The sequence below is a fragment of the Typopeltis vanoorti genome, chromosome 15 (genome assembly GCF_054136105.1).
Source record: "Typopeltis vanoorti isolate ZY-2024b chromosome 15, IOZ_Tvanoo_1.0, whole genome shotgun sequence".
Classification (NCBI taxonomy): Eukaryota; Metazoa; Arthropoda; class Arachnida; order Uropygi; family Thelyphonidae; genus Typopeltis; species Typopeltis vanoorti.
In genome coordinates this window covers 63,744,108-63,769,276 of record NC_143563.1, presented here as the reverse complement: position 1 = coordinate 63,769,276, position 25,169 = coordinate 63,744,108, and the positions used below count along the sequence as shown (strand labels likewise).

The window sequence follows — 25,169 nt, the reverse complement described above, 5'->3', positions numbered from 1 at the left end:
TTAGGGCCTCTCCCAATGAGTCTAAGGACTCCTTGGAGTTGCCCGTAGTAATAATAATAGTACCATCAATATGCTTATATAATTTACCTTTTTCTTAAATACAAATAACTAGATTGGATAACAAGGTTTTTAGGTATTAACTAACAGCATCATGTAAGAACATGATGTTTAAGTAAACTATATAATTTATTAAATTCTGATATTTCACTAGATTGAAACCAGCATTTATAGTGCACAAAAGCCTTATCAAAACACAAATCGCCACCATCAAGCAACTAATGGAATTAAAACTTGAAATTTTAAAATAAAGAAACAAAACTGAAGTTATAGCAAATGCTATCTCTTGTGCTAGATATTTATATACAGGTGGCCTGTAGTCATTAGGCTGATTTATTATCAGTACTACTAACAATAAAGTAGCATCACAAGTTACATTCATAACTTTGTTGGTGCACTCAGACTGTTCTGTTTTGTGCTTAGACTTGCACCATACTATGCAGGCTTTTGAAACTAGATTGGACAGATAGGGTTGTTAATTTATAATATTCTCATAGTTTCTATATCTGTATATTATGTGTGTTCTTCTGGCCAGTTTGCTGTATGTTTTGTGGGATGAAAAACCTAAGTTTCCTGGAGATGAACCTTTCAATCTCTGTTTGAGACAGACTAACTCACCTTCAGTCCTGATAATGGTACTTTGTATCCAAGACAGAATTTAAATCCAGATGTTTCCAACTAAAGGGCATTGTCAAAACCAGCTGAGCTATGGTGGTTCAGCATCCAGATAAATGCTTAAATTAGAAACCATGGTGAAAATCACATGATCTAAAATGTATCTCTCACAGTTGCTAATAATATTCACCTAAATGAACTTAGATCTGCACCATATGGTTTGGATGAATCTTGGCCTCATCAGCAATCTGAATTTCCTGCAGTTAATTTCCAACAAAAGAAATAACGGCTCTTCAAAAATCTTTATGTCAAAAGTTTATTATAAGAAAAATAGTAATGCTATGGTCATAATAAATCAAATGGAATATGCCCAAAACTGCACCATCTTTTAAAACGGGAGTCTCCAAACTATGGCCCGCGGTGCAGATGCGGCCTGCAATATGATTTTATCCGGCCTACCAATTACACTAATTTTTCAATAAGAATCCGCAAAAAAAAGAAAACACAGGGGTGTTGATAGATTTCAAATGCATTAATTAAAATTGTGTTCAAAATATATTCCCGAATAGCAAAAACTAACCGTAATCCAAGTTATGGGTCTTTCTGACTGTAAAAGGTTGGTTAAAATGGACTAATGAAGAAAAAAAATTTGAATTTTACAAAATTTTACAAGCAAATTTGAAGAAATTTGCTTGTAAAATATTTCAAACAAACTTTTCCTGAATGAAATATCAATTAAAAATGCAGGGCAAATTTATCTGATGAGCATTTGAAATCGCTACTTGTAATTAGCACTTCAAAATTTGAACCTGAGTTTAATAAGATTTTAAAAACACAAACACAGTTACATCATTCACATTAATGGTTTTATTATAATTTGTGATAAAAATATGAGAATTTGCTGATAGTGTTTGTTGTCATTAATATACGATAATTTAATCTCGCATACTCTGTAATCAGTTTTTATCTGCTTTCAATAAAACTCATATATCTAGTTCTAGAGTTTTTTTTTTATTACGGCCCACTGAACAGTGCTGAAATACCCAATGTGGCCCTCACGGTGAAAAGTTTGGAGACCACTGTTTTAAAAGGTCATAGTATTTACAAGATTATAGATAATTTTCCCACTAATCTAGTTATCTAGTCTAACTTCTCTTCTATGTAGCTCTCCAGGATGTCATAATATGATATTAGTTAGGATGAAACTGAAAAAGGAACTAATTATGTTTCTTTTTCAGTTACATTTTGAATTAATTTTGCAATTACCTAGTTGTAGTGTTTTTATAAAGTTATATGTTTGTGCTTCGAAGAGTTGGATATGCATTTGTGATTTGTATACACTTAATAGTTGTTCAGAGGTGAAGTTACGCCTACAGCAAAAGAGAGAACCTAATTTCTTGAATGCTGAGGGAGCATTCAAATAATTATTATACCGGTATCTCCATGGAGTCAGAATCCTCATTGTGGGAGATCCACAGTGACCATTATTCACAGTACCTATTATGTCTCCTTAAACTCATTCTCTATCAGGTCATTCACAACTACCTCTAACAATCCATTACATTCATTTACCACTCTCCATGCAAAACTAGTCCTTGTATATTATTATTATTATAGGAGGTTATGTCCTTAGTTTTGGTGCCATTTAGATAATGTTTTCTTCTTTTAGTCTTAAATGTGCTGATACTACTTTGAACTTATGTATAGGTGGAAAATGATTCTGAATTTTGAACGTATATTTATATTATTGTAAGTTAATTTTGTAATCCTTATCAAAGACTCCATATATACAGATGCACCTTGAAGACCTGAGCTTTGCAGATGATATAGTCCTTTTTGACTCCAACATTACAGATGTCCAAAACCACTTTGCCATTAAGACTGAGTTATGGAAATTCATGTTGGAAATAGAAATATATATCATTGAAGTTGGAACTGAAACAACGTATTTTGAAAGTGGAACCATTTTTGAGAGGAGAACCGCAGAAATATTTGGACTAAAAATAAACTCCCAAAAAACAAAGATATTAAAACATCAGATTTGCACATTATATAAATCAAAATGATCACCTTGAAGAAGTAGAGGACTTCATATACCTTGGATCACACTTCTCAGATTCCTAAACAGACATTAAAACAAGAAAACAGAAAGCACTGCAGTTCCACAGAAGTCTTAATAAAGTATGGAAGTTAAGCCTCATCTCAAAGAAGACGAAGATTTGTCTTTACAAGTGCACCAGCTAGTCTATCTTTCTGTATGGCTCCCAGACCTGGAACATCTCAACAAAAGCAGCAGCCAGTATTATAAATAGCTTTGGAGCTACTTGTCTAAGAAATATCCTGGATCATTCCTGGGAAGACCACATTCTCAACCAATTAAGAACTATATTAGATGAAACCCAGCAAGATCCTCTAGTCAGCACTGTTCAAAGAAACCAAATAAAATGGCTCAGTTACCAACTCAGACATCCACCTTCTGCACCCTTTGATGCTCTGGTCCTCTACACCCCTACAGATGGAAAAAGAGGCAGAACCTCCATATTGGAAATACATCAGCAATATTCTTCCCGTTTCCCCCCAGCTCTCTGCATCAGAGATCCGTCAATTAGCATATGACAGAGAAGCCTGGTTTTCCTTCACGTCATAAGAACCTCCAAGTCCTATCTTAGTGTACACAGGCTACTTATTTGTTTTGATTGGTTTCCCTATTTATAATTGTAAAATTATAAATAAATGATTATTTATTTATAATTTACAAAATTATAAAATTATAAATTATAAATACAAAAAATATATTATTTTTTGTATATTATTTAATAATTTATTATTTTTATTTATACAAGGTGGCCCATAAGTCATGAAGAGGTTTAAACATTTAATAACTTTATTTTATTATTTTTATTCCTTTTTATTTTGTTGTTGTTATAATGAAATACAGAGCCTAAAGATTCTTTTATTGGTTAAGAGTTAATATGTATATATCATCATTCATTGTCGATCCACTGCTGGATAAAGGCCTTTCCAAGATTACTCCAAAACTCTCTGTCCATGGCTCTCCTTTTCCATGTCACTCCTGCAAATCTGATGATATCATCAATCCACCGTGATCTAGGTCGGCGTCGTGGTCATTTTTTCTCTCGTGGAATCCAATCCAGTACTTCTTTTGTCCATCGCTGATCTTGTCTTTGAGCAATATGCCCAGTCCATTGCCACTTCAGATGTTTCACTCTTCCTATGATGTCAGAGACTTTGGTTTGATTTCTTATCCATGTATTCCTTTTGTGATCCAATCTTGTGATACCAAGCATACTTTTTCCATACTAAATTGTGTTGTTCTTAATTTTTGAATTTCCTTTGCATTCAGTGTCCATGTTTCACAGCTATATGTCAGTATAGGAAGAATACACTGGTTAAAAACTTTTCTCTTCAGGCATAAGTTTCGTGTAGCGTAATTGGAACGATCGCTGGGAAACAGGATGTTTCGCAACATATTTGTTGGGGGCGTAGCTCAGATGGTAGAGCGCTCGCTTAGCATGCGAGAGGTACCGGGATTGATGCCCGGCGCCTCCAAATGTTGTGAACTTTTGACGGATTCAGCAGCAATCGCAAGTGGCGTATCGCCAAGTCCTCCGCCATTTAAGAACTCAATTATTAGCAATATCATAAGGGACTTTGTGGCATGCAGTACTTGCGGCATGTATGCATCTCGGGAATTAGATATGTGGCTTGTGAAAGAGAGCGGAGAGCGTATATATGCAAAATGCAGGCAGTTGGAGGAGATAAGTGCATTAGAAATATCGATATCCAATTTTGTTGCTCCAGGAACGGGGAATGAATGTAGGAAGACAAGTAGTGTGATAGGAGAGAATGATAAAAAGATATATATGAATGAGAAAATAATAGTTGATAGTGTGGAAGGTGTGAGTGACTGTGAAAGTTTAAGAGATGGTTTTGTTTGGGAGAGTGAATTTAGATTAAGAGTGACTGACCTGCAGAGGGAGATAGATGAGTTGAAAGAGGAGGTGGAATGTCTTGTGAATGAGAGCAGAAGTATGAAAGATAAGATTAGGAGAATGGAAGAGATAAATGCAATGAGAATCAGAGTAGGAGAGAGAGAGAGAGAGAATTTAGAGAGTATGAGTGAGAGGTATGGGGGTGCTAGAAGAGGAGAGAATGGAAACAGTAGAAGAGAGGGAATGAGAGAGAGGCATGGGTGTGCTAGAAGAGGAGAGAATGGAAACAGTAGGAGGGAGAGGTATGGGAATGCTAGAAGAGAGAATAGCAGTAGAGGAGAGGGAATGAGAGAGACCTATGGGAATGAAAGAAGGGGAGAGAATGGAAACAATAGGAGAGAGGGAATGGTAAGAGGTGTATGTATGGTGACTCAATGATCCGTGGTGTTCAAGATAGGATGTGTGAGGAGTGTTTGCCAGGAGGAACAATAGAAAGGGTGGCTATGGCAATTAAGAGAGGTGAAAGGGTGAATGAGATGATTGTGAAGGTAGGAACGAATGACTTGAGTGGTAATGTAAGTCAGGCAGCGAGAGATATGAGGTTTTTGCTTGAGACTGTATGGACGAAGACAGAGAGAGGAAAAATAGTGTGTGTGTTGCCTAGGTATGATAATGATGAGCTGAGCAGAAGAGCGGTGATATTGAATGGCATAATAGCAAGAATGTGTGACAAGAGAGGACTGGTATATGTGGATGCTTGCAGTGCGTTTGAGGAAAGAGAGGAATTGTATGCGAGAGACCGTTTACATTTGAATGAGGAAGGACGTAGGCATCTGGAGAGATTGCTGTTCTGAACGAGTCAGTGTGTCCCAAGGAGGATGATAGCAAGGGTGGCCTCTTGTGGGAATGGATACTTGGGAGAAGGGAGATGATGTCAGGTAACACTGAGCCCAGTGGAGTCTAGAAGGAATAATGCTGGGTATAGAAACAATGGCATTTATATGTTTTATACTAATGCCAGGAGTATCTGGAATAAGGGAGAAGAATTGGTGGTGCAGATAGCATCAGCCTGGCCAAAAATTATTGGGATCACTGAGACGTGGTTGACAGAAGGGGATAATAACAGGAATGGAAGTCGCTGGATATAGCATTTTTCGTCAGGATAGGAGGGGAAAGCGTGGTGGTGGGGTACTGCTTATGATAAGTGATGACCTATGTCCTCTAAGAGTGGAGGCTTTGGAAGGAAGTGAAACAAATGATTTTGAGAGCATATGGTGTGAGGTAGAGGTAGGCAAGACAGGATATTTAGTGGGGTGTTGCTACAGACCAAGGAGCACGGAGGATGGGGACCAGGAGATGTTTAGACAGCTAAGTTTGGCAAGTGCAAGAAGAATGATTGTTATGGGAGATTTTAACTACAGTAGTATGAATTGGAGAGAGGAAGATGCATGTAGCAATAGTGGAATGGAATTTCTAGAATTCTTAAGGGACAAATGTCTTAGGCAACATGTAACAGAGGGAACAAGAGGTTCAAGAGTTTTAGATTTGGTTACAGCATCAGAAGAGTTGATAATAACTGAGTTGACATCTCTCCCACCAGTTGGAGAGAGTGACCATATGGTTTTGACTTGGAAAATGAATAGACATGCAGGAGTATCAAAGAGATGGGAACTTATGTGGAATTATAATGCAGGTGATTATAATAGTCTTAGACGTCAACTTCGGGAAGTTTCATGGACGGAAAGAATTGGAAGGCCGGGATATCGTTAGTGTGTGGGAAATTGTGAAAGAATATTTGTTAGCAGCAATGGTAAGTTGTATAACACGAGTGAAGAAGACACAATTTGGAGTAAAGTGGATGACAAACAATATTAAACAGGAATTGCATGTGAAAAAGAGGCTATGGAAGAGATATAAGGAGACAGGTGAAGAGAGGATGCGTGAAGAATATAAGACACGGGCCAGAAGAGTGACTAGTGTGGTAAGGAAAGCGAAACTGGAATATGAGAGGAGATTGGCCCTAAGATCCAAAGAAAATCCTAGGGAATTTTTTAGCTATGTGGCCAGTAGGAAGAGAAATGACTGTGGAAGAAAGATATTGTGGGATAAAAATGGGAATAGAGTGACTGATGCAGAGGACAGTGGAATTGTTCAATGACCACTTTATTGGAGTATTTCATCCTGGAGGAGTCAGTTTTAAATGCTAGAGGGATAGGGCAGGTTCAAGGTTTAGAGGTACCGGAGGAGAGTGTGTTTCAGATACTGAGAACTCTGGATGTCAATAAAGCTTTGGGACTGTATGGTATTTCACCACGAGTTTTGAGAGAATGTGCTAGGGAACTGACAGTGCCTTTAACCTGGCTTTTCAATGAAAGTCTCTGGCTTCGACAAAGGTGCCCAAGGAATGGAAGGAAGGTAAGATAGTGCCATTGCATAAGGGTGGTAACAAAATGGAAGTGTCTAATTATAGACCAGTCTGTATGTCATCAGTAGTTGTTAAGATCTTGGAGAAAGCAGTGAGGGACCGTATACAGCACTGGGCAGATGAGGGTAATGTTATCTGTGAGAGTCAACATGGATTTGTGAAAGGGCGCTCTTATTTTAGCAATATGCTAGCCTTTTATAATAAAGTTACAAGAACATTAGATGAGGGAAAGGCATATACTGCAATTTTCTTAGACTTAGCAAAGGCATTTGACAGGGTGCCACATGATAAGCTGATATTTAAGTTGCAACACATGGGTCTGGATGTCAGATTGGTCAACTGGATTCAGGATTGGCTGTCTGATAGGTATCAGAGAGTTGTGTATGGTGGAGCAGTTTCAAGGAGGCAGAGGGTTACAAGTGGGGTCCCACAGGGCTCAGTACTAGGACCTATATTGTTTAACCTTTATATCAATGACATTGCCAGTCGATTGCAAGAGGATATTCAGTTGTTTGCGGATGATGCGAAGCTGGGAAAGATTATTAGTAATAGTGCAGATGAGGTAGCCCTGCAAGAGGATTTAAATAAGCTAGATAGATGGGCAAATGAATGGAGGTGTCAATTTAATGCAGCAAAATGTAAGGTCTTGAGGTTTGGGACACATTGATGGGATGCTGCATACTCTATGGGAGGAGTTATACTGAAGGAAGTTGGGGAGACAAGATATCTGGGGTTGATGATTGATAGAAACCTGAAGTTTAGGGGACATATTGCAAAGGTGGTGAAGGTAACACAGAGGATTGCTGCAATTATGAGAAGGACACTGACCTGCAGAGATAAGAGGGTTATCATTCCGTTGTATAAGTCTCTGATCAGACCACACTTGGATTATTGTTCTCAGATTTGGTACCCAGGATTTGAAGGGGATAAATTAACTGTGGAAAAGATACAAAGACGGATGACAAAGATGGTCTCAGGACTGTACAGTGATAGTTATGAGAATCGGCTGAGGGAATGTGGACTGCAGAGTTTGGCGGATAGAAGAAGGAGAGGTGATATGATTGAGACTTTTAAACTGTTGAGAGGTGGTTACAGGGTTGACACTGGGGAGTTCTTTCACTTGGTTGAAGTTGAACAGTGGGAAGGAGTGATGACAAGAGGCCATCCCTGGAAGTTATGAAAGGAAACTGTGAGCAAGAGGGTGAGGAGTGGTTTCTTTGCATGGAGGGTGGTTGAGCCGTGGAATGCATTGCCTGATAGAGTGGTGCGGGCGAGAACGGTCACTGAGCTTAACGAGTGGTATGATAGACTTTGTGTTTCTTAGGTGGAACCTCCCCTCGATGCATCTTGATAGACTTTATGTTCTTAGGAAGGATCTCCCACGATGAGTCTTTTGACTCCATGGAGGCCTGAATAATAATAATAATGGTAGTTGGTTTTCGAATATTGAATGTAATTTTCCAAATGCTTTCCACCCAAGCATCGTGCAGCCTTTAATTTCATCCATGCTATTTTGTTCCATTGATATCTGTTGTCCTAAGTATATGTAATGATCTACTTGTTTAATTTACTTATTATTGATTTTTATTATTTTTGGTTGGACATAGCTATTGAACATAACTTGGGTCTTTTTTAGGTTTATCTTTAAGCCTGCTGTTCTGCTAGCAATTTGGAGCTCATGGATACGAGTCTGTAATTTATGTGCAGTTGAAGTAAAGATAACTATGTCATCTGCAAAACGTAAATGCCTTAAATATCTTCCATTTATCTTCAGACCTTTCCCTTCCCAATCAAGACTTTTAGATCAGTAAATTTTTACAAAAATTTAAAAATCATCGAAATCATAAAAAAATTTTTTTTCACATTTTGGATGATTTGAGGCCAGGTCTTTCCACCTAAAGAGTGCCGTTAAGATTGAGCTATGGAAACTCATGTTGGAAATAGAAATGTATATCATTGAAGTTGTAACCGAAACAACGTATTTGGAAAGTGGAACCATTTTTGAGAGGTTACCTTTTTTCTTTGTAGTCTAATGTATATATATTTATTTATTTATTTGACTATTCAAGATTAATTTAAAAATTATGATAGTAAAAAAAATGACACAAACATAGTATTTTTCTAACTATATATACTATATATAATTAGACTTAATTATATATAATTAAGAAATTATATATTTTTTTGTTACTATTAATAAGGAAAAAGAATATTGATAATTTAAATGTATTGAAATACAAAATGGAAATAAAAGAAAAGTTTTATTTATAGAGAAGATATAAGGGGCATTTGTGTGTGTGTGTATATATACACACATATTTGTTTTGTAATATGTGAAAAAAAAAGTATTATATTATCAGTACTAATATCATCAGTATACTATACCTATCACGAGCTTTGTGGCTACCTCATAGTGTGTAATTTGAGGAAAGTGAGATATGCAGTAATGTTAGAAAAAAGTAGGTGTGGTTTTGCAGATTGGAGATTTATTTACTTATTATTTTGCATATGATACAGTAACTGAGTTTCATATGGACAGGTATGTTAACACCTTATGATGAAACCAGTATATTACTTTTGGTTATAGGTAATTTTATCTATAAAATCCTACCATTTCCATATGAGACCAGCTAACTAACTTTTAGCTGAAAAATCCTTAGTAAGGATGTTTCACAAATTTTTACAAAAATCTTTGTAAAACTTTTTTTCACATTTTGGATGATTTGAGGCTAGGTCTTTCCACCCAAAGAGTGCCATCAAGACTGAGAGCTATGAAAAGTAATGTTGGAAATAGAAATGTATATCATTGAAGTTGGAACCGAAACAACGTATTTGGAAAGTGGAAACCATTTTTGAGAGGTTACCTTTTTTTCTTTGTAGTCTAATTTCTCTTTGCTTGACTTTTAAGGTGTAAAATAAAGGATTCTTTGCTATGTCATACATGTATAAAATTTCATCTGCCTCCTCTGCAAACTGTGGCTTCATTATAGCCCCCCTCCCTTATACCATAATGGACTTCCTCCAGGCAAACCTAGCAGAATAGTGCTAGCAAGAATATTTGCTTACTGATCTGAAAGTCTCCCAAAGCGAATGGGAATGACCATTTTAAATCCACATCTTCAAAAAAAAGTCAATCTTTCCATGATAACTGACACAACTTGAAAAATAGCACTTCTATTGCACTCGCTAAAATGGAGAAAAAGCAAGCTAAGACTATGCTGTGGAATTCAGACTTGTTGTTGGTCACTTCAAACCTCCAGCACTAAACTAGTGGTATTACGCTGAACAGTGAAACTTATCTGCTTTTTTTTTTTTTAACCTCCACACATTAGCCATCTCAAGACCTGCAACACGTCAGTGCTGCGTGAGGGTATTGGAATGAAAAACCTAGTTCTGCAAAGACTTATCCTTTCATTTCACAATTGATTTCCTCCATTCTGATGGCTTACATTCCTGTTAGTTGGAGTATATCTCCAGAACTAACAGATGGTATATACAGGTTTGATTGCTGCAATCTGATTGGACTTTGCTAGTATCCAATCAGATTGTAGCATAGACAGTCACTATGTTGTGGTGTAAACATCAGTTCTGTGTGTTTTTGATTTCCAAGGTTTAATCCTAATTCGCACTGCAGATAATGCATTCTATATGGCCATCTACAGTCACCCATTTTGGACAATCCTTTTTAATTCCCTTCATGCACTTGGAGAGCAAATATGAAATATTAGTTATGTATAATAAGTAAATAAACTAATTGCTAATAATTAATAATTCATCAAATAATTACATGCAGTTAATACAAGTATAGATATGTTGTTGAAAACATCTGTTCTGCACATCGATTTAAATATTATGATACTTGAATATTCTCAACTGTCACTTTGCCATCAACAAATTCCTGATAAGTATTCTGTATATGCCCCTCGAGGGACATACATATTACATTATTACTAACTTCCTGTCAGCAACTTACAACCAATTAGTCTGTTATCTGTTCGGTCTCCAATATTGTCAGATCTTATATTTTGGTCTTCTTGAGTCTTTTTTTTCTGGAATGGAACAACTATTTTTCTAACTTTTCCCATTCTGTTTAAGTAACCATACCACTTGAAATTAGATCTATACATTACTGGATGCTAACACTGTCAGGTTCCTTCCTAATATCGTAATTTTTAATATGATTCTGCCAGTGATGCATTTGTTCACACTCTCCAAATTTTTCTCAGAACTCATATATCTGTGGTCTCCAGTCTTTGAACATCTGTTTTATTTTTAACTCAGCTCTCAGATCCATAAGATAAAATTCATTGAACACTGTCTTGTATCACTTGTTTAGTGTTCTAATTTCTTTCTTAGTTCATATAAATTTGTTCATTTCACTTTGGTGTCCTATTTCAATACTTAATTTGCCATCTTCAAAAATTGTGCATGAATTATATTAGCCATGTGTTGTTAGCAAACAAGTAATAACACACAAATAAAACATTTCAACTCTGCTGAAATGTTTTATTTGTTCTATACATTTTTCCATTTATGTTGCAGATGTTTTCAATGTTTCTGCTTATTTTCATAGTTTTTTTTTTTATTGCTGATTTTACATCTAGCCATCTTCCTGTTTGTCCTTCAATTCTAACAACTTAAATATAGATTCTTTGTCTCAGTTACACTATATTCTCTTGGCATCTTGTCATATGCCTTTTCTAGATATATTGTACAAACCTATCTGCTCCACTTACAGTATATTAGTAGAACGGTATTTTTGCATGTGTCGCTTTTTTTTTTTTAATTAATCATCAGAAATAGGGGATAAGGATCTCTCTTTATTTCATAGTTGCAGAAAAAAAAATTGGAACTTTAAAAGTTTCTGAAAATTGACCAGAGAGCTTATGAGAATGCAATCCTCAGCATGAGTTGCCTTAGCTTACGTTACTTAAAAGATGCAAGCACTACCTGGGTGTCCCTATAACTGTCTTTTATTAGTGTTTTTGGTAAAAGTTTTCACTGACTTGGCAACTGTTTCAAACTGGTTGGTTCAGATACCAGGCAGAAACCTTAAGTGGGCAAGAACCCTCATTCAGCACAAAACAATCCATTGTCAAAGAATTGTATTTTACATAAGTGGCTTTTAATCCTGTTTAAATGCCTCATTTTGATAGAACTAATATTTGGCAGTATTTCAAAACAGTTTGTATCATACAGCACAACCAAATACGTAATTTTGTAAGGAGATGAATTTCATTTTCCATGTAAGACCACTGAAGGAGGCACACTTGGAAATTGGAGGCTTGAAGTGGCTTGAAAAATGTTCACATTTGTCTCTAGAGAAGAATTTCCAGATTATGTAATAAAATAAAACATACAAGAAATAAAATACACTTTAAAAAAGTCCTAACTTGACCTACCCACAGTACTAATGTAGTGTAGGTTTACAACCTTTCGTCGGTTGAGAGTCGTGCGTTTAATAAATACTCTGACGTTTAGTTATATTTATGATCTGCTATATTTGACAGAGATAGTTTAATGATAAGTGGCAAGGGTAAAAATAAAACAAAATAGCCCTTTTTGATATTTGTTTGATTTACATTTATTATATTTATGAAACAAATCTATATAAATTGGGAATGATTACTTTCTTTGCTTTGTAACATTAATATTTAAAGACACAATATTATAATTCACTTCTTTTTTAAGTTTTAAAATACAAACATTTACTTCATTTTTAATATTTTGTATAGAGTGATACATTCAGTGATGATGAATCTGATCATTGTCATGTGCAAAGGCAGTCCAGTGGTGCAAAAAAAGCAAGAAGGAAACTTTTAATTAGCAGTATACTCTGTCTTATATTTATGCTAGCAGAAATAATAGGTAATTATATAATGCTTGAATATTTTGTAGTAAATAATAAATTTTATTCATTGTTTATTGTTACTGCTTAAAGAGCATATAAGCTTGTATCATCATATTACCACCTGCAATTCAAATGTCGTGATATAATGCTGATAGTTAAAACTATAACAATATAAATAATATCTTGACACATCTAACTGACAGGTTGTATTTCATATTCCCATTAACATGTTAGCCTCATAGGCCTCTCAATAACCAGATGATTTGATTTCATAGAAAACTAGATGATGAGAGGATTTAATTCCTTCTACACAATTTACTATGCTGTCAGTTGCATATATATTTTCTGACCAGTCAATTTCCCTGTTTTACAAGATGAAAAAAAAACCAGTGTTTCTGGGAAGAAATACCTTGCTCTCCCCATATGATATAGATCAGTGGTGTTCAATCTTTTTTACTACGCTAGGTACTTTTATATAAAAAGTTATTCAGTGATCTACTCTCGTATATAAATCTCGTTTCCCCAACCTGATATCTGATTACGCACAAATAAACAACTAAAAAAAAATACACAACTAAAAACTTTATTTGTGTATTTAAAAATTTATTTATCACTTTTAATTATTTTAATACAACAAAAAAAAAAACAAATATATTGGAATAAAATATTTATTTCTCTATTTTGGAAAACCAAAGGTAGAAAAAACAACAGATTGATTATAAACTCACAAGTTACAGGAAATGTAAAATTTGGCATTGTTTGGACCTCGCGATATTTTCATAGTCAAGTTGATATGAAAAAGTGGCCAATTGCAGACAATCATCCAAATAATCATTTGTAATTTGGTTTCTTAATTGATTTTTTATCGGTCATATTTGAAAAAGCGGATTCTGACAAGTATGTTGATCCGAAACATGACAGAATTGTTCGTGCAATATCAGTTAATATTGGGAATTTTTCATGTGCATACTTCCAAATGACTTCATTGTTTATTGATTTTAAATGTAAACTATTCTGAATGTTTATTATCTCAAGTTCTACTTCAGCTTGGTTTATATCAAACAGCCCACTAATTTTATTTGAAATTTCTGTGATGTTCAAGCTTTCTTGAAATGGATTATTGATAAAAGATACAATCATTTCAGTTTTATTAAAATTTTTAAATCTTGCATTTATTTCTTCCTGAACTAATTCTATTTCACGAATAGATTTTTTTAAATCATGGCGGAGCATTTTTTGATTTTGTTAAAAAAATTTTAATGTATATGGGAGATGTCTAAATTCGGGGTCATTTATATTTTTCTTTAATAAAAGTAAGTATTTTTATTGAACTTAACATGTCAATTAAATTTTTATCTCTACCTTGTAACTCTAAATTTAAATTGCTTAATTTCGTACAGAAATCTACTAAAAATGATAAGTGTAACAACCATCTTTTATGACTCAATTGTAGATAAATATCGCCTTTTTCATCAAGAAAAATTTTTATATCATTAATTAATACAAGAAATCTTTCTAAAAATTGACTTCTGCTGAGCCAGCGACATTATTGTACAACAGAAGTTCCCTATCATCATCTGCCTGTAATTTAAATAACCACAGTTGCAGGGCTTTTTCTCGGACAGAATTTACAATTTTAAATGTAATTAAATTGGTGAATAATACAGTGGTACGTTAAAAAATCTGGATATTTGTCATCGTTTTTACATAATGAAATGAAGCCTGATTTATTACCTATCATTGCAGGAGCACCATCAGTAGTAATAGACACAAGTTTAAAAAGTGGAAGTTTGTTGTTTCACAAATTCATCAAATGCCAAAAAAAATCTTCTCCTCTGGTCCTTCCCAATAATGGTATAATTTTCAAAAGTTCTTCTTTACTTCAATAATCTTGAAATACCATGCGAATAAATACCATTAACTGAGCAATATCAGTGAAGTCGTTTGATTCATCAAATTGGAATGAAAACACAACACACTGGTGAATGTCTGACATTAACCTGGCCTGGAACTTTTCTCCGGCAATTGGAACTTTTCCTTTCGGCAATTTGAAATCTTGTCTGCGGCCTAGAAGTAGTCTCTCTCTAGCGACGTCGTGAACCGAGAAGCTCCTTTCTGGAAGCGGGAAACTCCTCTCTCAAGCAACGTGGATCCGAGCAATGACTCAGGACTGGGCGGCCTCCTCTCTGACAGCAATTCTGGAACCGGGACCCCTTCTGCTTGCTACAGTCCCTTTTTATTAGGCCTCCTCTGAGACCTCGCATGAAGTTTGGCAATCCCCAAAGAATCAGTATGAGTCTTTCATCTTAAGTTTCTAGTTCGGCATGCCTTTTGTTCTCCTCCGCTTTCTTTTGATTGTAAGTTGCCGGCCATCAGAAAGTTGTTTGAACTTTTTCTGACTGACTTTGAAGATGTTTACACTTATAGCCTAGAAGCCTTTTTCATACATACAAGTTTCAGTAGCAATCTTTCTAATGTTGCCATGTACAGCTTCGGCAACAAAAACTTTGCCTTTGTTTTTAACACTCTAACATATTCTTATTAAAGCAGTATATACAGTTAGCTTCAAAAGAGTTATTTACAGAAACATCTAATACAAACTATACTGAGACAAAGTTTATTTTTTTACAATATTCACATGGGACTTAACCTAAGTAAAAAATCGATGTAATGTGCTTTGGAATATTTAATATTTAAGTTACAATCAAGTTTTTACACTTTGCTTATAATCGTATTCACTCGGCTCGCTGTTTGACTTCCACTGATCCAAATTAATTCATTTACCCGGATTTATAAGAAAATTACTGATTTGACAATTTTAACGAAAAATAAATAAACAATAGCAATACAATTAAAGCAAATTAAAAATAATACAAAATAATGATAAATAAAATATTATGTTTTCAGTTTTAATTAAATTTGTAAGTAAGGAGGAATACACAAGAGATCAACCAATAATCGCTCCCTGGTCGATTGCTATCGACGGGTTGAACACCCTTGATATAGATTAACCAGTCTTCATTTAAAAAGGCCTTATAAAGATTCATAGCTTACTAAACAGGATTTGAACCTAGGCCTTGGTATTCAAAGGATATATCTTTGGTAACTGAATGTTATGAAGGTGCATGAATGACAAAAAAAAAAAAAAAAAAAGTAGGCAAATGAACAGAGATGTTTAAATTTCATAATAGCATTTTTGAATAACGACATTATTCATTATCACAGTAGTTGAACCCCTAGAGCTAGTTTTGATTTATGTACCATAGACATAATTTTGTTTTGTCTATTTTACCAAGAAAAATTATTTGATTGCTACCAAAACGTCTGCATGGACACATTTTAATATACATCTTAAATACCAGATTCATTCAATTATATATTGCCAGATTAGAGTTAATGCTTTGTGTAATTTAGAAACATTTTGCATGCAAATTGAAACAAAAATTGATATGATTGAATGGATTTTTGTGAAGATTCCGAATGTTGATAAAAATCTCTCTGGCCAGACCCAAGAAATAACGTGAAAACATGAAATGTACAGACACACAAAAGTAAATGATATGTGTATTTGCATTTGCAAAAAAAATAAAACTCAGCTAAAAAAAAGTTTGCGACAAGAAAGAATTCAATTTCTTAATTGCTTAGTTACTTGCAAAACTTGCAAATAGTAATGTGTGAAAAAATGTTTCAAGACTTCATTATTCAAAAAATTATTACTCAAAAAAAAAAAAAGGGAAACTTACTGAATGGAGAGTATACTGTTTTTTTAAAATGGAATTTCATTCCATTTTGCAGTGAAAGTTTAACTGATAATACGAGAGAGATTATACTTGAGCAATACTAACTCTACCAAGGTAATTTTTTTTTTTTTTTTGTGTGTGACGCCGCATTAATCCAAATATAAACAGTCCTAAAATTCTGTACTGATGTAGTTTAGGAGTTTATAAAAAAAATAATAAATCAGCTAACGCCTTTTTATTCCCATACAGGGAGTAGGCGAGGCCATTTAGCCCTATGTAACTTTTGGAAACTGAGTGGGCAGTTCAATTTTCACTGGCAGCCAATCGGAGATAGCTGGCCCAAGGCTATCACTAATTAAGCGGCATGCAGTGAAGAGAGATGGCTCAACAAGTGCCTCCATCTCGTGGTCCCTAACACAATATATTTAATGTCTGAAGTAACGTGGGTTCTACGGTCGATTTTCTTGAGTTTATGGGACGAAAACACCCGCTTGCTAATGCCAGAGATCGACTAACTCGGGAACTAGTTGAAAAAAAGGTTTAGAAAAATTTTCTGTAGTCGGGGACTAGATTCGAGACAAAGTCTTCCTTCGTGTGGTCAAGCGCCGTGGTGTGCAAACGCCACATTCACTGAGCTAATGAGCCAATTGACCATTGAGTAAAAATCAGCTTCCTTGCATTCTCAATTATCACTCAGATGAAGTGAGTCTTCACAAATGTGAAGACTCACTTCATCTCCAAAGTGAAAAGTGTCATGAAAACCTTGGCCCTTTAGGCAAACAATGTTTGCTTCTCGTGTTTGCTTGCCAATGAACATGGTTGTATTAATTTCAGTTGATACAGCCAAGTTCATCGGAAAGAATAGCTGTATTAAGTTCAGTAGATCTTCTCTGCACTCATTTTAATTGTTGCTTAGTGGTAGTGGGACTTCTTCTTCGGCAGCTTATCCCACTTAAGTAGGGTCACTGTTTCTAATGTCTCCTCCACACCCTCCTGTCTTGGGCTGTAACCACATCCAAGTTCTTCATCCTTGGGTCCTCCTCTACCAGCTCCCCCCCATCTCTTCTTTAACTGCTCCGCTTGCTCCTCCCCTGCGCATCCATCTTCATGACCTTTCTTCCCGTTTACTCGTCCTCCTTTCTCATCACATGACCAAACCTTCTCGACCTTGCCTCCTGTATCTTCGCTCCTAAGTTTGTGGCTTTCACTGTTCCCCTTTATATAGTCATTTCTCAGACAATCCTTTCTGGTCACACCTCCTAAGCATTCTCATCTCTGCTACCTCCAGAGATGAGAATGCTTAGGGGGTGTTTTTCCTCAGGGCCACAGTTTCATAGCATACTTCATAGCTGGTCTCACCATCCTGTAGATTTTCCTCTTTAGATTGACTGCACCTTTTTTATCACATAACACTTTAGCCATCTGTCTCTCCAGCAGCTTGTATCCTTGCTCCCCTTTCTCCAAGCTATTTGTATTTCCATTAACCCATGTCTTCGCCTGTTCCAATTACCCTTTTTTGAAAACGGTACTCCTTGCTGTTGTTTCTTCAGATTGCATTCGAATTTACAGGATTGATCTCGAAGAATTTGATATGGAGAGAAAATGTTCCATTTCGCTCTTCTATATGACTCCTTAGATTCACTAATCATTTTAATATAATTTACTTCAATTGTGTTTTGACCCTCATTTACTGTTCCTATTACTGAATTACATGGGCTTTGGTCTACATTCTCATTCATGATATTATGAGTCTCTTGCTCCTTGGTTGGGACTGCCTTGGGACTCTGTTTGATCATTAATATTATTTCGCAGTTCCTCACTAGATGGTTCTACATCACCTGAGATGTGAAATTTCTCTGTTACACCTTTTTTTTTATATGCAGACCTTTTTTCATTCCTGGCATATCTTCCCCTGCCCATTAGGGATATCTCACCCCTGGAGAAGTCACAAGAGAACTGATACCTCTCCAGGAAGTCAATACCTAGAATAATTTGTGAGCTTGAGCTGGATGAAGAGGGAATAACTAACAGCTCTTGCCAGGCACACAATCCGAACTCCGGTAGATACATTTTTGCCCAGATTTTCTCATAAGCCATACGGATTGAATCAGATAGAGTTGATAGTTTGACAGGTCTCCTCAATTGAGTAATCCCCTTCCATGTTCTAGGTCTTATAGTCTGGAAATACTCATCACTAATGATGGAAGCATTACATCCAGTGTCTATTAGAAGACTGCAAGGGAAACCCTGAATATTTCCTTTAATTATCATTTTCAATTTGTTCCATTTTGTGGGGGTCTTTATTTCTACCTCCACCTTTATGTGGAACATGCCCATATTTAGATTCCCGGTTATTGTCCCAGTAAGGTCTTCTACCAGAAAGGCAATTCTGGGCAATATGCCAAACTTTATTGCATTTGAAGCACTTAGACAGTTCTCTATTGTCTGTTAGAACATATTTCCTTTGTGGCTGTGCTTGAGAGGTATTGGTTAGTTGTTTATTCACATTCTCTAGCCCCTGCATTACTTCTTTAAGGCAATTCAGTATGGGCTGATTCTGTCTTTCAACTTCCTTAACTGCCTTATTTATTTTCTCTGCTGGAGGGGTATGAGTTTCTGAGGACTTGGAAGTGGTGGCTGCCAGCTGTTGTATCACTGCATCAAGGTGGTCCATCACTGGTTGTTGCAATCGTTTCACCTCTTGGATGATTAAGGATTGCACCTCCTTCATGTCAACCATTCTCTTCTCCTTGGTGGAACTGTCTTTATAATCAGACACTTGAAAAATTTAAATAATTTAAATTTTAATCAGACACTTGATTAAAGTTCACTGTTTTCTCACCCTCAGAATTGGCTTTTACCTGTTCCCCTCTCTTTCTTATTTTCTTTCCCTGGTTTAATGTCTGCAGGATTACCAATCTCTTCTATAATGTTTTATATGGCTCATGTTAGATGAGGTACAAATGTCTCCGATCATCTGCTCCTTTTCTCTAACTGCCTTGTAACTCCTCTGATGTTGGGATTTTCTTCTTATATGCAGATTCTCAGTTCTGACTTTAGTCCCTGTCGAAACTGTTGGAAGGAACGCTGCCCAATCCAAGTGAGGTTTATCCTCATTGGAGACACTCAGACTGTTAGCCAGCATCAATAGACGATTATAAAATTCAGTCACGTTTTCTGTGTCTTTCTGAGTGCTCCTTTGTAGTTTCCAAAGATTGGGTCCAATGCTCCTTAGCTTAGAAAATTGTGAGATCAATGCTTCTTAAACTTATTGTAATCTAATGTATCTTTGAGAATCGGGGAAGAATAAAGAAAATTTTTAGCTTTGCCTGTCAATTTGCTTCTGAGTAGGATTAGTAACTGGAAATCTGTCCAGTTGGCTAACTTCCTGAGTTCTTCAACATAGGAAAAGAATTACAATACATCGTCAGAAAATTGTGGGAAAACCTATTGCGGATTTACCGTCCAGAAGAATTCGCTATCATCCATTCCCATGCTAGATGACAGAGCCATAGTGGGATATCAGTTACAAATTTACTTTTATACAAAATGTATGAATCTTAAAATTACTCAATAATCTCGTCTTGCCTGATTTGTCCTACTACCTGCTCACTTTGATTCAGTTATTTTATTGCCTTAGATTTGTGAATCAAATCCTATCGGCTGCGCGATTGTAAAATTTGTCTTTATGTCGTTAATGCTTGTTGTCATTAATTGCTTTAACTAATTCTTGCTCGGCTTCGCCTTTGTCAGATTCGCTGTTGTACCCTTCATGACGTTGTTTTAATACTCTCTTATGTGAATTTTATATCTTTGAGGTTTTCTAACATGCTTTGTCTTTTCATTCTTAGGTTACTTACTACAAATTCAGTTTATGTTAATTTCAATGCAGCCTCATAGCTCAGTCTAGGCCATAAATCAATCCAATTGGTAATGCACATATATCAGCACATCAAGGGTTTTTTTTTTTTTATTTTTAGCTGTGCCACTCTATGTCTTAGATAGTTGAACAATGCAATATCAAGGAATTAGTTTCCAGCTTAGCCCACTACAATGTTTATCTTAACCAAAACTATTAATTACTTAGATCATCTAAACCATAGGTGGCCAACAGCAGGGCCGAATGCGGCCTGTAACATGATATTGTACGGCCCGCAACAGGATAAATACTATGTTAAATTAGATGTATTATCAATTTAGCTATTAGTTTACACTGCAGATTTTCTAATTGATATACTAGTTATATTCATTATTTCTGATGACGGAAACAATTTATATTCTCGACACGGAATCAGAATTGCTTTAAAATGATTACTCAGTTTATAAAATCTACTGCTTCTCTGTGCAAGTTTGTAGTAGTGGGAGTGGTAGATTTCTATGTGCTCCAGAGTAACGAGTCTGAAAGTGTGCGTCCGTGACGCTACCATTCATCATATATATTGGCCCTCGTATAGAATGAAGTTGGCCTTGCCTGATCTAAGCTATCAAGATTTGCTTTGCAGTTGTAGCCTTCTTTACTTTTATGAGTGGTTCAATAGGAAGAAAATCAGGCAAGTCAATAAATTAACATAACAAAAAACATTTAATCATCAATTTCACGAACGTATACAGATATGAATCATTTCAAGCATATTATTATATCAATACTAAAGTTCTAGAGTACTCTGTTAATTACTTTAAATTTTTACACGTTTTCTAAGACATTAATTAGGGATCACAGTTCAATTACAAGGCAATCTTATACTCCGCCAACAGCATTTCTGAAGAGATTTGCACTCAACACAGTGAAAATATCTCTAAAGCAATTCTACACAGCTCTTCAGCTTAAAGCTCAAACTTTCTCTAGTTTCTTGAGTGAGAACACTAAAGTTCTTTCACTATTCAGTCTGAGCAATTTGAAAGTCCATCACACTAGCAACACAAGATTCTCTCAGTATAGTTATAAAACATATCAAAAGTCTACTTTACCCAGGCATGAAGAAATACTTGTCCTTCTATACGTGCATCCAGGCAGCACATCCTTGGTTTCGTCCTAATCTTATGAGACTTCATCTACGCGAATCTACAATGGTCTCGGATAGGGCACAGTTTCATTGAAGCGACAGTGTAGGTTCGCCACTCTCAGGTCAGTTAGCATGGTATTCTATTCTCCGATGGGTTCCTTGCTGGATTGGGAACTTTGCTCTGCTTGGCTACAGGTTGACTCTCGAACTGCCCTGGACACATCCATGTGGCCATTCCGACCTCCGCACGACCTCCTGACTTCGTTGACCACCCCATTGAAGAAAAGGACCAAGAAAGAGCTGTAGGCACCGCAACCGATTTTATATTGTGTGCCCTATGTTTTTCTTCCTACGTCACTGCTTTTCCTTCACTGCGCATGGCACTTACTTCTTCCTGGCAACTAGCACCATGCTGTACTCTGGTGAGCTCCTGGAGAAACTCTCATGCTACTCTGCCTTGCTCACGTGTTTTGCTTCAGGCCATTTCCTTTTATAAGCCGATTACTTCGTTCTCCCTCTCGTACACAATTATTTATAGAAAGCACACAGTTATTACATTAGGAGATTTAGAAGAATTATCTACAATTAAATAACTCGAAACAGTATGTACAAAGAAAAAGGAATTATGTTGGTAAGTTAACATCATCTTATTTAGTCTGATAAACCAATACTGACTCTGGGAATGACTTTTCGTGTTAAACTCAGAATGAAGGACTTATAGGTTCAATCTTCTTTCATTCCAAATTTAACAATAGGATATTGTTATATGGAAGATGGGGGGGGGGAACACGGGGACATCCATGGAAAGTAAGTTTGTTCACTGTCAAGAAAGGAGTAAGAGCTAGGTTTTTCTCTCACAGAGCAGTGAGTGAGTGAAATAGTTTGCCTTTAGTGAGTGCATCTGCTGTGAATGAATTTAAGAGAAGGTATGAAAGCTGGTTTGGGTGATTTATAGCCTCTTTTGATGAGTCCTTGACTCCCTGGAGGTCTGAGATAATAATAATATTTTGGCGGGAAGCTGCACTCATCATGATCAGAGAATAAACTCATTAAGGTAAACTTCTGAATTCATGGAATTATTAACATAATTCAGGTTTGCTGTTAGGCTATTAGCTATTCCATGTATGATAACTTTATTATGGCTAAGTGAGCCATAAAATTAAAAAATTTGTAGAGACAAGCACATACATTCTCAACATCCATGAAGGCCAGTCTGGTTTGGTTGATTATGCCTTGATCTCACCACAAAATAAATTGAAAATAGACAACTTTCCTCCTCTTCCTCAATCACACCACATATTTAATTATTCATTTCTTGGAAGAATTTTGTGAGCTGTGCTACATTGACCAAATCCAAACAAAAATGATATTATTCTCAATTCATTTCTGAGAAACTATTATTAGAAATCATCTTATCTAATCTGAATGGTCTGTAACAATTGATACTCACCATCCATGGTTCCAAGCTACATTTGGAATCACGACGGTTGACAAGCATGTTAGTTCAGTAGTTTAATTTTGTGCTTGTCCACGCATACTCTGTTGATGGTGAATGTAAACCTCATGGAAACATTATCTTAGTCATGTTTTACCTATTATAATCTTTTTTCTCATATAAGTAGGTGTTTTACCTAACATAGTCTTGTCTCATATATGTAGTAGGTGTTAAATTTCCAAATCATGTCCTAAAGACACGAGAACCCCCCCCCCGACACACACACACACACACACACACACACACACACACACACACACACACACCACAGAGAGAGAGAGAGCTTAAAGTTGACCAGAATGATGTATAGATGAGTATTTGAGGAGTTAATTGTTATTTGTGAGAACTTGCTTATATTTTAATCTGGGAAATTTCTGAAATAAGGCATACAAGGTACTGTTCTCAGTTATGGGTTATGAATGGTACAGTAAGTTACAAAATATCCAGACATATGAAACATCCAAATTATCCTGCACAAGTAGTAGATATATGTAGGATTATTTGATTTCTATTTGTTTTATACATACTTTGATGGAATGCATGTCTCCACAATACAATTAATTATACAACTTTTATTGAGCTCATGATAAAAAAAAATGTATTGTATAGCATTATGGATATTATTTCTTTATATAGTGTAAGAATGGCTATAACTTTTCTACAGTGTAAAATTAGTGAACACTAATAAAATTAAGATAAAAATATTTCTCTTATATGAATGATAAATATGGAAAGAAAAAGCTTTTCTCACATTTTTTTTGTTTGCTCTTTTTTTTTTTCCAATTTTCAAAATACAATCTTTGCACCACTTTCAAGCCCCCACTTAAAACTAGCTACCTTTTTTATCTGCTCCACTAAAGACAAATTCCCTCCCCTCTTAGTTCCAGGTGTATATAGAGTTCCTTATTCCTGTAAGTTGGCTAATTGTGGACAGACAGGAAGATCAGCTATCATCCAAATGGAAGAACATAAAAAATACATCTACAGTTATGACTGTGGTCTATCTGGCCTTGTAGACCATGCTTTGGATACAGCTCATGGAATCAATTGGAAAAAGACCATCATGCTCCATCACAGCAAATTTAGAAGAGAAAGGCTATTTTTAGAATCTTAGGCTGATTTTAAAGAGCAGCAGAATGTAAGTAAATATGGTTGCATAAAACTTTCCGAAATATAGGGAACACTAATACTTAGAGATTCCAATTTGCATCCTAGGCTGCTGACAGGTGTCTATAGAGGGCATCCCACCTAGTTAGGACTCTAGTCTTTCATCCACATGTTGGTTTTGTGCTGCCTATGTGTGTTTTATGCAACCATATCTATTTTTGTGTGTGTGTGTGTGTGCACATGTGTGCATGCACTACAAGTCTCATTTTGTACTCCCTGATGATGTCTCTGTAACTGAGATGAAATATTGGAAGCATTAAATACTATTTTTAATCATTTCCTAGTGCTGTTTCACTCCATTAAACTTTTATCATATTAAACGTTTAACACAGATATTTCACATATACTAGTTGCTGTCTCAATGAAGAAAAGCTTCAAAAGAATAAATTATTAATGTGTGTAGTTTAAAATACCATAATAGCAAATATAAAGAAAAACTAAAAGTGATGTCCTCCTGCAAGACCTTGACTTTCATGTTTATAATTAAACTTGCTCTGTAACCTATTTTTGTATTTCCATACTTACATAAGAGTGCTCATCTTGTTTAAAATTGATTAAATGATGAGACTGCTCTTTCTTCTATACATAATTTTAGTATTTTTTGTCGTAGCACTGATATATTTTGTAAATATTGCTGATGTACTTTATTAATTTTGTAGCGTTGTGTGCTGATACATTTTTACTTATATTATGATTTCCAGGTGGTTATCTCTCTAATAGTTTAGCAATAATGACTGATGCTGCACATCTTCTTAGTGACCTTGCTAGTTTTCTTATTAGTCTCTTTGCCATTTGGGTTGGACAGAAACAACCAACAAAAAGAATGTCATTTGGGTATTATAGAGCAGGTGAACAGTAATCTT

At 35.6% G+C, this 25,169-nt stretch overlaps 1 protein-coding gene and 1 non-coding gene across 2 annotated transcripts in view; both read left to right on the top strand.

Moving 5' to 3' along the window:
* LOC150098819 (proton-coupled zinc antiporter SLC30A2-like) overlaps positions 1 to 25,169 on the top strand; it is a 104,184-nt gene that overhangs the window by 13,154 nt on the left and 65,861 nt on the right. Inside the window, exons 2-3 of the mRNA XM_090404916.1 lie at positions 12,786 to 12,918; positions 25,008 to 25,154. Of these exons, the coding sequence (XP_090261042.1) occupies positions 12,786 to 12,918; positions 25,008 to 25,154 (280 nt within the window). The remainder of the gene's footprint in view (positions 1 to 12,785; positions 12,919 to 25,007; positions 25,155 to 25,169) is intronic.
* On the top strand, positions 4,170 to 4,242 carry TRNAA-AGC (transfer RNA alanine (anticodon AGC)). The gene has a single exon. It is a non-coding gene; the product is annotated as a tRNA-Ala (tRNA).